The sequence below is a fragment of the Mus pahari genome, chromosome 4 (assembly GCF_900095145.1).
Source record: "Mus pahari chromosome 4, PAHARI_EIJ_v1.1, whole genome shotgun sequence".
Taxonomy (NCBI): Eukaryota; Metazoa; Chordata; class Mammalia; order Rodentia; family Muridae; genus Mus; species Mus pahari.
Window position 1 is genome coordinate 94,207,754 of NC_034593.1, and position 15,722 is coordinate 94,223,475.

Genomic DNA, 15,722 nt, shown 5'->3' on the forward strand with positions numbered 1-15,722 from the left:
ATAAACTAAAAAGTACCAAACAACAATCTACTTGACAAACAAACAAAACTTTCACTTCTAGGAGATGGAAGGCTCAGACTTTCTGGCTATATAAAATAAACATTACACAGAAACATTTAAAAGACATTAGATATAAACATCACAGATACATACAATTTAGTGAGACTTTTGAGTCCAGAAAAGGCTTCACTAGCATCTTCTATGGCCCATGAAATGTCATTGTTTCTCAAATCTCTGAAAGTGTCAGGGAGAAAAAGATTGTTAGCCAATATGACCACCACACCACTATGCAGCATCCTGATACAGCAACATAAAGAAACATACATGTTAATGTCAGTCCTTATTTTAATGGTCATTTATGATGAAGACTCGGTCTGCTTTTTAAAGGAATACTTGTGATAAACACAGAAAAATTAATAAGTTAACTAAGTAACAGGGCACGGTAGTGCACATCTTTAGTACCAGCACTCAACTGCTGGAGGCAGAGACAAGCGGAACTCTGTGAGTTCAAAGCACCTTGATGTACATAGTGAGTTCCAAGACAGTCAGAACTTCATAGAGAGACCCTGCCTCAAAAATATGGATGAATGGATGGATGAATAAATGTAGATAAGCAAAAAATTAATCTTCCTAGCTCGCCTTATCTAACTGTACTAGCCTATTAAAAATTGTAGGCAGGGTCCTATAAAAAGGAAGGTTTCAAGATAAAGGTGATAGATACAGCTTCCAAAGGTAGAGTCATGAGATTCCTGAGTGCTCCAAGACTCCCTCTGTGCTCTTAAACTCAATACCTCAAAGAGAAATACTAACATAGAACTTCACAGCTCAAGAGCAATCTAACACTCCCCTTGGGGAGCAAAAACGATATGACTATATGCTAGAGAGCTCAGTGTGTTTTCTTTAAAAACTATTCCATTCTTTTCTTTTAAAAAAAATATTATTTATTTTATGTGTATGAGTGCACTGTAGCTGTCTTCAGACACACCCAAAGAAGGCATCCAGATCCCATTACACATGGTTGTGAGCCACCATGTGGTTGCTGGAAATTGAACTCAGGACCTCTGGAAGAGCAGTCAGTGTTCTTAACCCCTGAGACATTTCTCCAGCCCAAACTATTCCATTTTTTAAAACTAATTTCTTTAAAAACTATTCCATTCTTAGAGAAAATACACTTGTATATATCATGAGCTGATGAAATACCAGTTATAGTAGAATTATTTAACTACTTTTACTTCCTAAAGCTATCTCATACTACACTAAGGCACATGCTTTCTGATTTACAAGAGTAAAGTGTGGATGCCAAGAGAGGTTTCTTTTTTTGCTTAGCCTTCAAGTAAAATGCTAATATAGCTCATTTTACTTTACTATCAATTCTTCAGGAAATTCCCCCTCCTCTAAATTATTCACCAAGAGAGGCATGCCTATTCACAAATCATAGGCTCATGCCTATAATCCCAGGACTCGGGAAACTAAGACAGGAAGATAGAGAGTTCAAAGTTGGCCTGGGTAACACAGCAGAACCTTGTCTGGAGACATAATTAAATAATGACATTAATTACATTAATTAATGAATAGATAAATAAATAAGGCACGTAAAAATAAGCCGTGGGGTATGGTGGCACATACCTTTAATCCCAAGCATTCTGGAGGCAGAAGTAGGTAAATTTTTCTCAGTTTAAGGCTAGGTGTGTGTTTCTATATGCATGTGTGTCTGTGGTTTGAATAAGAATGGCCCGCATGAACTCATATGTTTGAGCAACTGATTCTCAGTTATTTTGGGAAGGATTAGGGGGTATGGCTTTGTTTGAGGAGGTTTGTCACTGTGGATGGGTTTCAAAAGCCCACAACAGGCCCAGTCTTGTTCTCTCTGACTCCATCTTGTGGTTCTCAACTACTACTCCAGTGCCATGCCTGCCTATCTGCTGCCTACACAGTCCCTGCCATAGTGGTTATAGACTAACCCTCTGAAACTATAAGCAAGCCCCCAAATAAATGTTTCCTTTTATAAATTAGCTTGCTCGTAGTGTTTCATCATAGAAGTAGAACTTAGAAGTTTATATTAGGGACTAGGGTACTACTGAGAAAGGCCTGACCATACTGCTGTTTAGAGATATATGGAAAACTCTGGGACTTTGGATGAAGAAAGCAGTTGAATGCTATAAGTAGGGCTTAATTGAGTCATCCTATTAGGAGCATGGAAGGCAGTAGTGCTGAAAGCAATGTGGCCTACGGAGGCCCAGCTCAAAAGGTTTCAGAAGGAAGAATATTAGAGCCCATTCTTATATCTTGGCAAAGAATGTACTTGTTTTCTGCCCTTAGTCCAAAAAAATTTGCCAGAGACTAAATTAAGAGGTCCAGACTAATGCCGTTGGCAGAGATGCCAAGGCAGCTTAGCACTGTATTATGTGGTTATCATTGTTTCACAGATCTATAATGAAAAGGGGCCAGCAGGGCAAAAAGAAATGCAAAATGTACAGTTTGGGGGTAAAAAGAGTACGAGGCAATGGAATGTTGTAGCCAAGCCCTGTGCTCACAGAGATGATAAATTTCAATAAACAAACAAACAAACAAACAAAAAAGGACTAATGCTGAATGGAATAAAGGAAATGGTACCTCAGGGCAAGACCCAATCAGATAACCCTGAAACTTATAAAAGCAAAGTGTTGGGGTAACCGTTTATACATTGGGTAAAGGTTGTCTCTGTATATTCAACTGTTGATTGCCAAACCAGCAGAGAGCTGAGTACTGGCAGACGCTGGTATTGTTATTCCTAAGGCCCATCACAGGCCTTGTATTTTTTTAAACATTCACCTTCCTTACTTGCTGATTGGCTTTAATAAAGAACTGACTGCCAATAGCTTAGCAGGAAATGGAAGGCAGAATTTCCTTGCAGAGAAAGGGTCTCTGGAAGAAATCAGCAAGGGGATTCACCGGCAGATATGGAGGAAATAGGATAGACAGTGGAGCAGAGGTACAGAGCTAGCCACATAGAGGGTGGTAGACTAGTTGATCTGGTTAAGTTTAGATAGCTGGCTGGAAGACTGCCCTAGCTAAAAGGCCTAAGCTTTAAAATATTAATAAGATTCATCTATGCCATCATGTATACTGCTGGAAGATCCAAGAAAAGTCCCATTACAGGAAAGTTTATGCAGCAAAGGACAACAACAACAAGAAGCCAAAGCTTACGCAAATGTAACTCATGGAGGGAGAGCAGGCAGTACAACTTGATACTCTGTCCTCACAGTTCTGTTCTGATCAAGGATACAGTAAAAGGATTGTAGAATTTGCTTCAGCAGTTAAAGAAAGCCACAGAGACTAGGTGCGTGGCAGAAGAGTCCCTACACGGTAACCCAAAGAGGCCACGCATGAAGCTGTAAAAGTGAAACTTGGACTACACTGGAAACCCCAAGAGGCTGGAGATAGTGGAACCTTGAGATAGCTGTCAAGAAGAGCTACAGAAAGGATGTGGAACCAGCCCAAGAGAACAACAAGCTGGAAAGAAATGGGACATAAAAGCCATCTAACAAGCCCTCTGACACTGGGTATAGAGATATAGAATTTGGAGTTCACCCTGCTGGGTTTCAGTCTTGCTTTGGTCTGGTACTTCCTCACTATGCTCCCTTTGCTCCCTTTTATATTAATATAGTAATATATAATGTATAGTAATATAGTAATTTATAGTAATATATATTCTGTGGCACAGTAAGTTGGAAATATGTGATTTCCTTTTTTGATTTTATAGGGGTTACAGTTAGAAGACTGCCTGAGTCTCAGAAGAGACTTTTAAATAGTGTTGAGACTATGAAAGACTATGAGGATTAAATACATTTTTGATGTGGCTACAAGCCTATAGTGTCAGGAGTCATCTAGGAAAGGCAAAGTCTATCAGGTGGCCTTCCTGGAGGTGGCCTACCTTTTACATGGACTAAGATGGGTGACCTCTATGAGGCAAGGTCCCAAAGAGACTTCACCTAAGAATTTCTTCCTGCAGCTGATATGCCTTTCTTATCATTACTAAATTAGCATAATATCCCTGGGCACTAGCCTACCCTATTTAACCCTGCAGATCAACATAAAGATGAACTGTCATGAATTAATCCTGTTTAGATGAATTAATGATTTTATAGAATTACTGATTTGATTCAAATAGGAATCTTTTAGGAAGAACATTTTAAGAGATGGTCTTAGTTGTTTTGCCAGAAAGATGTAATAAAGTTAGAATCAAGAACAGAATGTGCGTACTCCTCATAAGAGTTTAAGTAAAGGCTACACAGTAAGAAATGCAATGAACTTTCATAATTACACTAGAAAGAGAAATAGGCTTAGGACAAATTTGTGTTCAAGGAAAAACATTCAGATCTAAGGATGAAACCACAGGTGTGCACTATGAGAAGGCAGGCCATGTGAAACTGTTGCTTTGAACTTATAATAAACACATAGAATGAAACACTGCTTTGAACTTAACATCAACATCCTTTTGTAACTCCCATTTTGTGTAACATTTTATCTACAAGGTAATTTTCTAAAGAACTTTTATCTAAGATGGTATAAAAAGGCCAGAGGGAAAAAATAAAGATGATGTAGTAGCTTGGGGAGCTCTGCCCCTTCCATCCATCCATCCATCCATCTATCCAAATGTATGTATCTATGTATAATGTCTGTTTATATGTACATATATAGGTTGTAGTGGCTATTCCTGGTTGTCAACTTGACTATATTTGAAATGAACTACAATCCAGAATTGGAAGGCTCACCAGTGAACCTAATCTGGAGACTGGGAGATAGAAGTTTCTGATCTGGATCTTGGTATGGAGATCTTGAGACACAGTGGTGATTGAATCCAGAAGATTAAGACAGGGAGATCTCCGAGTCCAAGATCATCTGGGATTAAAGGTGTGGTGGCATACACCTTTTATCTGGGCTACACCTTCTGCTGGGGACCATATAAGGACATTGGAAGAAGGGAGTCTGGCTCTCGCTCTTTCGCCTTCTTGTGGTGTGGGACGCAGCAACTCCTTGGACTTCCATTCACAGCTACTACTGAACCATTGTTGGGATTTGGACTGCAGACTGTAAGTCATCAATAAATTCCTTTACTATATAGAGACTATCTGTAAGTTCTGTGACTCTAGAGAACCCTGACTAATACATAGGTATATGTGTATGTATGTAAGCATGCATGAATACTTGTGGAGTTGATTGAGACAGATGGTCGGGCCCAACCAGAGAGTGGAGGTATGAATATATGAGTGTCTGTGCATGTTTGTCTGTGTAAAGGATCTTAATTTTTTTCCTTTCCTTCCTCTCAGGTTCACAAAGAGTTAATCAGTCTGGACAGTGAAGGGCTCCTGTCTGCCTGGCCAGAAAAGAGTAGCACTAGCAATAAATCCTTTACCTAATTCCCACTTCTATACAGCATGGTGTTAATTGTCAGATATTAGGGCTTATTTAAGCTCAAGTAATGAAAAGTTTTTAGCACAAAACAATAAGAAAGATCATCAATCTTTTACCTATGTGTAACACGGTATCCCACTTCAACCCATTCCAGGCTGGGCAGTCTCCCAACACTATGGGACCAAGGGGTGGAATTGGTGGTTTGTATGCCACTGGCCCCCATTAGCTCCTATGTTTGAATGTTTGAGCTCTAGTTAGTGGAACGGTTTTGGAAGAATTGGGTGTGTCCTTGCTGGAGGGAGTATGGCTTTGTGGGAAGAAGTGTGTCACGGGGGGGGGGGGGGGGGGGGGAAGGGGGGCTCAAAAAACCTACACCAGGACCAGTCTTTCTGTTCCCTAAGGATCAGGAGGTAAACTTACAGCTACTGCTCCAGTGTCATGCCTGCCTGCTGCCATGTTCCCTGCCATGATGCTCACACACTAATCCTGGAAACTACAAGCAAGCACCCAATTAAACGCCTTCCTTGATAAGAGTTACCTTGGTCATGGTGTTTCTTCACAGCAATAGAACTAAGTATAATAGTAACTAAAAAAGACACTGTGTATCTTAAGTATATAAGCATTTTCTCATACTTACTGAGTCTCCTCATTGGTAGTTAGGTACCAAAGTTTGGAGCCTATCACTTTCCTGAAACCATTAATTTTGAATGTGATAACAACCAAGTGTCAGGGCTGTAGAGATGGCTCAGTAGTTAAGAGCACTCACTGCTCTTTAATTCCCAGCACCCACATGGCAGCTCACAACTGCCTGATGCCATCTTCTGCCTGATGCAGATGTGCATGCAAACAAAGTAGCCATATATATAAATATAATGAATAAATCTTGTAGGGAGCTGATGAGATGGCTCAGCAGTTAAGAGCACTGTTCTTCCAGAGGTCCTGAGTTCAAATCCCAACAACCATATGGTGGCTCACAACCACCCGTAAAGAGATCTGAAGACAGCTACAGTGTACTTACATATAATAAATAAATAAATTTTTAAAAAGATTTTTTAAAAGGTAATAACCAAGTATCCTATTCAAGAGCTATTAAGAATCTAAATTATTAACTGGGTACCCACCTTTAATCACAGCACTTGGAAGGCAGTTTGAGGCTAGTCTGATCTACAAGAGCAAGTTCCAGGACAACCAAGACTACACAGAGAAATCCTATCTTAAAAAAATAAAAAAATAAAAACAACAAAAAAGAATCTTAATTATGAGAAAGGAGCCCATGAGAAGAGACAAAAGACATTTCTAGTGGGGAGGGAACATGTGTGACACAAAAGTATAAATAGGAATACAAGAAGTAGAAAAGTTTACCCAGGAAAGGAGGCAGGGGAATGGGGGGAAGAAGAGGAGATGGAGAAGAGGAAAGAGTAGGAAAGAAAGTCAATTAAAGCTATAAATATGGAAAAGCCCCTACTCCTAAGAAAATCTGATACTTGGCAAGCTAATTAAAAAATAAAAATTCAAAAAACAAAAACCAGAATTTGAATGAAGGTACCATGAATGAGAGAATAAAGCTGCTACCAGAAGCCATTCATTGTTAAATAAAACCCCAGTGCCAGGGTGGGCTAGTTCCCTACAAGTTATTGGACAGAAAGACTTCAAAAGGCCCCCAAAACAATAGAAGCAATTGCTACTAGATGGTAAGACACTGATGAAGGTACCACATGCTTTGGTCTCAGAACAGAAAAATCAAACTAGAATTGCTGGAAACTTCCTTCCTGCTGGCTAGTTTCATAGTACTAGAGAAATATTACTATCGACAGTCTTACTCAGCTGGGGATCCTGTGTGCAACACTACTACTGACTTATAAGGCAAGATGTGCCCACTTGTATTAACATCAACAACTCTGTTACCAACTACTTTGTGACTGAATTTGAGGCCTACTCCACAAACATGGTCCATGGCTGGGGAAGGAACTGCTATTATTTTCCTAATGGACACAATGTACCCAACATTTGACTTCTAAATAACTGTTTATGAATATAGATTTGTCTATATGACTAAATCTGACTATATAAACAATCTATAGCCACATAGACTATAATTGTCAACTTTGATCAGAGAAGTTCCTTTTTGGAGTTGGTCAGCAGTTAACTGCAGAGACTCATAATTGGTCAAGGTGAGGAGAATGAATATTTAATACTCAGTCATAAATGGGATCCTGAAATCATTTCCCCCCCCCCCACACACACACACACAAGGCTGAGGAATATCATGGAAAAGAATGGAGAGAATGCTAGGGCAGAGACAAGGAGTTAAAGGTTGTGGAACAAGGTCATCCAAGCATGACATGACATAATTAATCATAAACTCCCAGAAACTGTGATTACCTATATAACACATGTATTGGAGAAAGAAGAGGCTCACAAGGCCCCATTACACATACTTAATGGTTGAAGAGGGAGGAGAGAGACATTTCCTTCAGTCTTATGGCCACTGGTACCTGAGCCAGACTCCTATAAGCAATCCTAATGAAATTCATTGGTGGTGCTGCTGTTGACTGATTATATTGCTCTTGTGTATGCTAGGAGAGTGATCCACTGAACATGGCCAATAATTAATTAACAGCAGCAGCACCACATACAATTTAGCCAGGCATGGTGGTATATTCCTATAATCCCTGCACCCGGAAGGCAGAACTAAGAACTAAGTCCAACCTAAGCTACACACTGAGATCTTATCTCCAAAAACAAAAAATAAGAAAAGGAGTTAGTTTCTTTTGGGCAAAGCCATGAAGATGTAGCTCAGTGGTAAGGCGCTGGCCTTAGTGTGCTCAAGTTTTCATCCCTAGCATTATCCCCAAAGACTCAGAAACCATAAAACAAAAACCAGAAAGTAAACAAACAAAATAACAAGGTCATGTAGCAAACTACTAACAGTAAACAGAACTGCTACCACTGCATATAACTGTATCCTTCCAGACAAAAGCCAGTAGTTGTGGGACACTATCCGTCATGAGAACAAGCAGATGACGGCATTCTGACACTGCCAACTGACAGGGAGAGTCTTTGCTGTTATGTCACTTAACTCAGAATAAAGTATAAACTGCTCTAAAATTTATTTATGGGCTAGAGAACAAAAAAAAGGGCACAAAATACTAACTCATACCCATTTTTCATATTGGTCATTTTCATTCACTTGCTTAATTTCATTCTAAAAGAGATTAAAAACCAAACAGAACAAAACTTACAATGTCTGAAGATTGGAAAGAAACCTAAATACACCGTCAGCAATGTGAGTGACTCTATTGTCCCCTAAATTCAATCTCTCCAGTAAGCTCAGACCCACAAAGGCAGATTCATCAAGGCGGGTCAGCTGGTTATAGGACAAATCCCTATAAAACAAGAAACACTGGAGGTCAGGAATGATTGTTATTAGCCTAATCTATGAACTTTACTCTACTGACATGCTAAGCTCAGTTTTCTAACAAAAACTGAGGAACTGGAGATGCCAGCTCTTATAACTACCGTGAGATAACTGACTCCAATACGTCTAGTCTTACACCCTCCCACGAAGCACCACTCAGCACTTACAGCTCAGACAGTCTCTGGCAGAACTCCCATGCATCAGGGCTGATTTTTTCAATAGCATTCTGGCTCATATACAGTTGCTGTAGCATTCGCAAGCCATATAGCCACCCCTTGTTCACTCCTGTAAGGTTATTATGTTCCAGTTCTCTGTACAATTATAAAGAAGTAAGTAATTCAAAACAAGGCATTCAACACCAAGTACAGTTTTAAATTTCCTTTAAACTGACATACAGACAGACCTTTGCTGAACTCTAGTGACCCAAGGAACTTAAGCTCTAAAGCAACTAAGTATCTATAAAACCAATAGACCAAGTGGTACGGCATTCCAAATCCACGTAAATTCTGGTAATTTTGAGTTAAAACAATATGAAATACAATTAATTTTTATATTGAAAAGCTTAAGAATGACAACAAAAATTCCAGTAAACTAAAAAACTTTAAAGTCTGTATGAAAGCAAGGGGTGTGACATGTATAAGGCCTGGGGTTCAATCTACAGAGGAGGAAGTCCTCACAACTATCCCCTAGACTAATACTTACAATTCTTCCATATTATTCAAGCCAAAAAACGCTCCATCTTTGAGTTTGCTAATTCCATTCCGCTGCATTTTCAATGAGCGTAAGGAATCAAGCCCTTGGAAGGTAAGGCCTTCTACAATTTTAATCCTATTTCTTTTCAGTTCCCTTAAACAACAACAACAACAAAAATTACAGTTAAAACAATTGACTGAGTTATTCTAACAGTAATTTAAAAGAAAAACTGCTGTAAAGGAAAACTTGTCTTCTTATAATCCACCAATTTTGTTACTCACAAGAACTGGAGATGAGGCAGCTTGAAGACCTTAGGTGGAATCATGCTAATTCGGTTCCGGTTCAATTTTACCACTAATAATGAACCTGATAAGTTGTCAAAGCAGCCAGCCTCCAAGGTGGTTATCCTATTATTACTCAAATTCCTAAAATGACAAGGTAATAGCACAGAAAAGAAACAGTGGTGACTCCCCAAGTCTAACTCTAACTCAAACTCTGTCACTTAACGATAACACAGGTTGACAAATCGTTTAACTGCTATTTCCAGTGCCCACCCCAAGTCAGGCTTTATTTTTTTTAACATTGGACAAAAATCATATTTCCTAAGGTTGTAAGTATGAGGGTTCATGGGAAGCACATGTGATGCAAAGGCAATAATATTCAATCATCATGCTTATGAACCACAACAAAAAAATCTTCACTGGTATGTTTTTGTGTGCATGTGTATGTGTACACGGTGTATGTGGGGTGCAGAGGCCAGAGCAGGACAGTGAAAAGGAGAGCTACCTTTATCATTCTCTCACTTACACACCTTGAGATGGGGTTTCTCATGGAACCGAAAGCTCAGTCTCTCATAGAAGCATAAATTCACCATTTTGGCTAGGCTGGCTGGCCACTGAACTTTCAGCATCTGCCTCTCATTACTCCCAAGTGCACACACAGACATGCCTGCATTTTCATATGGGTGTTTGGGATTTGAACTCAGGTCCTTGTGCTTGCAGAGCCAAGCACTTGTACCCACTGAGCAATCTTCTCAGCCTCTTACCTTTTGTTTTATTTTATAAATCACTTAATTGCTTTCTCCCTTCACCTACAAAATTAATTACGTTAGAGCTGGAGATATAGCTCAATGATGGAGTGCTTGTCTAGGATATAGTAAGGTCCTAGGTTTGGACCCTAGCATTGAAAACCAAGGGAAGGCAGGACTTCGTAGAGAACACCCTTAAATTTAATACCAGCACTTGGAAAATACAGGCAGGTGGATCTCTATGAATTTGAGGCCAGGCTAGTCTATATAGTGAGTTTCAGATCAGCCAGGACTACAGAATGAAACCCTGTCTAAAAACAAACAAAACAGAAAGAGAGAGAGAGAGAGAGAGAGAGAGAGAGAGAGAGAGAGAGAGAGAGAGAAAGAAGAAGAAGNGAGGAGGAGGAGGAGGAGAGGAAGAAGAGGGGAAGGAAGGAAGGAAGGAAGGAAGGAAGGAAGGAAGGAAGGAAGGAAGGAAGGAAGGAAGGGAAGGAGAAAGAAAAGAAAAAGAAGACAAACAAGGCAGGATAAAAGCATGGCTCCTACTTCACTTAGGATGTTACAATACAGGATGACTAGACTTTAGGAACTAGCACAATGCTAACTGTCAGCACAGCACACAGGGTAAGCTACTGGTCAACAAACAGAAGCACATCAGGCTTCTTTACTTTTCACAAAATTGCTGACTAGGACTAGAGGTGTGGCTCACAGCACAGCCATCGCTGAGCATGACAAGATCCTGCATTTGGTTCCCAGTACCAAAATGAAAAACTTTCGAAATAAATCTTGGGCTGACAAGATGGCTTATCAAGTAAACACACTTGCCAGACAAGCTTAACAACCTGACTTTCATCCCAGAAACACTCCTAAAGATGGAAGACAAGGCCAGCCAGGTGGGTCACATGCCTTTAATGGCAAAAGTAGGTGAGTCTCTTGAGTTTGAGGCCAGCATGGTCTACAGAGTAAGTTCCAGACAGCCAGGGTTACATAGAGAAACCCCGTCTTGAAAAACCAAAAAAGAAAGAAAAGAAAGAAAAAGATGGAAGAAAAAACCCAATTGCACACAGCTGACCACTGACCTGAACACTCTCATTGTAGGATGTGCATATTATATCACCTCTGCACAATAACAAACAAATAAATGTTAAAACTAAGTCTCAAACTTTGCTCTCAGTGTCTAGCAATTTTCTCTGAGCACTCTTTCTTTTAGGGTGAAATAGGGAAATAAATAACTACAAAAGCCCAAAACTAAGCTTGTTTTACACACACACATCAAAATTACCATAAACAACAAACACCTGAGGGATGGCCAGTGAATGACAGAAATGCACTGGCAGGCAGTACACCAGTTCCTGCCCTGCCTACTGCAGTTGACTCAATAAACTGTTCTTCCAATTAATGAGTAAATCTAAGTCTCTATTTTACTTACAGGTATTTCAGTGACATTGGAGGAAATGAAGATGTCTTGATTTCTGATATTATATTGGAACTGAGGTCTAAATTCTCGAGAGCAGAGTAAAGTTGGAATGCTTCTGCATTTATTTCTGGGATTAAATTATGCACCCTACAAAACAAGGATTATATGGAAGTTATTGTCAGTGACGCAACCCAGGCCACAAAGATACTAAATAATTAAGATCAACAGTATAGATACTTGCAAAAACAATAGCATGTACTGTTATAGTGAAGGCAGAGCAGTAACAGGTGCTGATTCTCCAAAACAGGTATTTCTATATATACATATGTGTGTGTACACATATATATGTGTGTGCATATATGTATGTGTGCATATATATACATATATATACACACACACAATTCATAATAAAATAAGAAATCTGAAATCTTAACTTACAATGAAAGTAGAGTAATATTAGGTGTTGGTTCTCCAAAATATGGTATCTCTGTTAGCTCATTGTAATTCATTTTCCTAAGCAAAAGAGAAAAAAGTTTTAAAGTTTAATAATTAATTACTTCTTGAATTCTGGTTTTGGCTAATATCTTAATATATCCAAATTTGAAAGGGCCTATGACTCAGACTAAGTATATATAACTTTGAGAAATTATTTTTAAGACTTTAAGTGTACATTTAAGTACAGTGCCTTCAGAAACCAGTGGCATTGGATCCCCTGAAGCTTAAGTTAAGGTGACAGCCACCCAATGTGTGTGTTGGAAACCAAATTCAGGTCCTCTACAAGAGCTGTATGTGTGCTTAAGTGCTGAGCTACCTCTCCAGCTCTAAGAAATTATAAGTTTAATGTGCTGCTTCATAGTAATGATCTACCATTAAAGTCAGCATTAGATGCTGGATGTAGTTCTAGCATATCTGTAATCCCATTACTTCAAAGGAAAAGGAAGGAGAATGTAAATTCAAAATCAGTCTGGACTATGTAACAGAAAGTCTGTCGCAAAAAAACCAGCAACAAAAAAGAAAAAGAAAAATCAGTATTACAAAGGCTTGTGCCTGATATGATGACACATGCCAGTAACCCGTCCTTTGACGCATGTAAGAGGAAGCACAGGTCCACTGGCCAGCCTGTCCTACACAGCATGTTCTAAACCAATCTAAGCTATTTAGCAAGATACTGAGGGACTGAAGAGCGTTCCATGGTTAAAAGTACTGGGTGCTCTTCCAGAAGACTCAGGTCTGATTCCCAGAACCCATACAGCAACTCACAACTGTCTCTAACTTCAGTGCCATGGTATCTGTCTTCCTGTTCTGGCCTCTGTGAATCCTGCATGCATGTGATGCACAGACATGCATACAAGCAAACTACCCATACACATAAAATAATAAAAAGTTTTTTAAAAGGGGACTGAAGAAGTGCTGCAATTATTTTTTTATTTTTTTATTTTATTAGATATTTTCTTCATTTACATTTCAAATGCTATCATCCCGAATGTCCCCTATACCCTCCCCCTGCCCTGCTCCCCTGCCCACCCTCTCCCACTTCTTGGCCCTGGTGTTCCCCTCTATGGGGCATATAAAGTTTGCAAGACCAAGGGGCCTCTCTTCCCAATGATGGCTGACTACACTATCGAAGTGCTGCAATTACGTTTTAACTTTAGAAATTAATTTTTAAAAGGGTGGGATAGAGTTGTAGCTCAGTAGTAGAATAGTAGGGTAACTGTGAGCTGCCCTACATGGTTGTTGGGTATGGAATTCATGTCCTCTGGAAGAGCAGCAAGTGCTCTTAACCACAAAGCCATCTCTCCAGCCTTCAATTCCTTCAATTTTTTTCACAGCAACTCTAGATTAAATATCCCCAAATTCATATTGGAGAAATGGCCCAAGCAGTAAAGTTCTTGCTGTACAAACATGAGGACCTAAGTTTGGATCCCTAAAACCAATATAAAGCTGAACAGAGCAGCACACATTTGTACACCCAGTATTGAGGTGGGAAAGTGGAGCTACATGGATCCCTGATGACCAATGACCAGTCTATGAAGTACAGCTTTCAAAGATGATGCTTCAAAAAATATGGTAGAAGAGGCCAAGAAGCTAGGTCATAGGCCCTAAGGGGAAATCTACTACTATTATTCTGCTAAATAAGCATATCAATGAAACAACCCCTAATGACATATTGCTATGCACATACATCAGTGTCTCTCTCAACCCTCATCAGAGAAGCTTCTTGAAGTAGATGGCAATTAACTAATCAACATGCAGAGAGAAAGAGACTTTGGAATGCTCAGCCCTAAATGCAAAATCTATACCAAACCCCTTCCATCAAGGTTCAGAGGTCTATGAAAAAGAGCAGGCAGAAAGATCCAAAGAACCAGAAGTAATGGATAACTTCAAGGAAACAACTGTCTTCTCGACACAACAGGGCAAATGCACATATGAGCTCAGAGACTATGATAGCACGCACAAGGCCTGCACAAGCTCAAGCCAGACAAAACCCCAAGGGGAAGTGGGCACAAAGTCCCACTTCAAGACAAAAAGCTATTTACAACTGGTTAACTGCTAGGAGAGGAAATCCGTTTTCTTCAATGGAGAGATACTGAGTCTATCAACCAAACTTCAGGGAAGGCTCCATGATCAGGAAGAGGTAGCCAACAAAAATTAGACTCCTTGTTTGCTTGCTTGTTTAGTTTTTGTTCTTTTCTATTTTACTAATTTTATTTTATATGCACTGGAGTTTTGCCTGCCTGTATATCTGTGTGAAAGTGTCAGATCTTGGAAACAGCTGTGAGCTACCATATGGGTGCTGGGACTTGAACTCAGATCCTTTGGAAGAGCAGTCAATGCTCATAACCACTGAGCCATCATCTCTCTAGCCCCTTGTTTTTTGTTTTTTAAGAGAGAGAAAGAGTGCCAGGCATGGTGGCAGAGGCAAGTAGATTTTTGTGAGTTCAAAGCCAGCCTAGTCCACAAAGTGAGTTCCTGTCCAGCAAGGGCTACACAGTGAAACCCTTTTTAAAAAAAAAAAAACAAAGACAAAAAAGAGAGAGAACGTGAGGTTGGCGATATAGGGAAGTATGTGAGGATCTGGGAAGAGTTGGGGGAAGAGAAAGAATATGATCAAAATATATGAAATTCACAAAAGATAAATAAAATCATTATTTTAAATAAGTAAGGCAGACAAGCAACTCACGAAGATACTAAATGTTGATCTCTGGACTCCACAAGCACTTACAGTGCACAGGTACACACACAGACACACAAATACACACCAAAATTATTCAAATTCATAATTAGGTTACTTCAAAGACTTTAATATTGAATGAATAAAAATAACTTACACTTCTTGTAATGTTTGTGATTCCAAGGTGATGTTCCAGTTAGACAACCGGTTATGACTCAAATCCCTGAAAGAAGACAGATATACTGAGCTTAGTGGTGGAAGCTAAACCTCAGAGAAAAACCAAACAGAACAGGGACTAGGAAGACATTTGTCAGTGGTGGAGGAGCTAAGTCCTAGGCAACTCTTTAGTGTGCTCAGGAAGGGAGAAGGGAGGAAGTACAAACTAAAACTGGAATACCAAGTCCTACAAAGGTAATTTTTTTCTTTAATTCATTAATTTATTTATTCACTTTACAACTCAGTATCAGTCCTTCCTCTCCTCCCAGTACCCCTTCACTCAAGTCCTCTCCCTATTCCACTTTCCCTTTCTCTTCTGAAAAAGGGAAGACCCCTCTGGATCGATCTCTCTCTCTCTCTCTCTCTCTCTCTCTCTCTCTCTCTC

At 39.6% G+C, this 15,722-nt stretch overlaps 1 protein-coding gene across 2 annotated transcripts in view; it reads right to left on the minus strand.

Moving 5' to 3' along the window:
* Positions 1-15,722, minus strand: part of Lrig2 (leucine rich repeats and immunoglobulin like domains 2) — a 57,974-nt gene that overhangs the window by 28,030 nt on the left and 14,222 nt on the right. For both annotated transcript variants that reach the window (XM_021195763.1, XM_021195762.1), the window contains exons 2-9: positions 15,279-15,344; positions 12,388-12,462; positions 11,962-12,096; positions 9,787-9,930; positions 9,515-9,658; positions 8,980-9,123; positions 8,637-8,780; positions 154-234 (exon numbers count right to left, since the gene is read on the minus strand). In XM_021195763.1, coding sequence (XP_021051422.1) covers positions 154-234; positions 8,637-8,780; positions 8,980-9,123; positions 9,515-9,658; positions 9,787-9,930; positions 11,962-12,096; positions 12,388-12,462; positions 15,279-15,344 — 933 coding nt within the window. The remainder of the gene's footprint in view (positions 1-153; positions 235-8,636; positions 8,781-8,979; positions 9,124-9,514; positions 9,659-9,786; positions 9,931-11,961; positions 12,097-12,387; positions 12,463-15,278; positions 15,345-15,722) is intronic.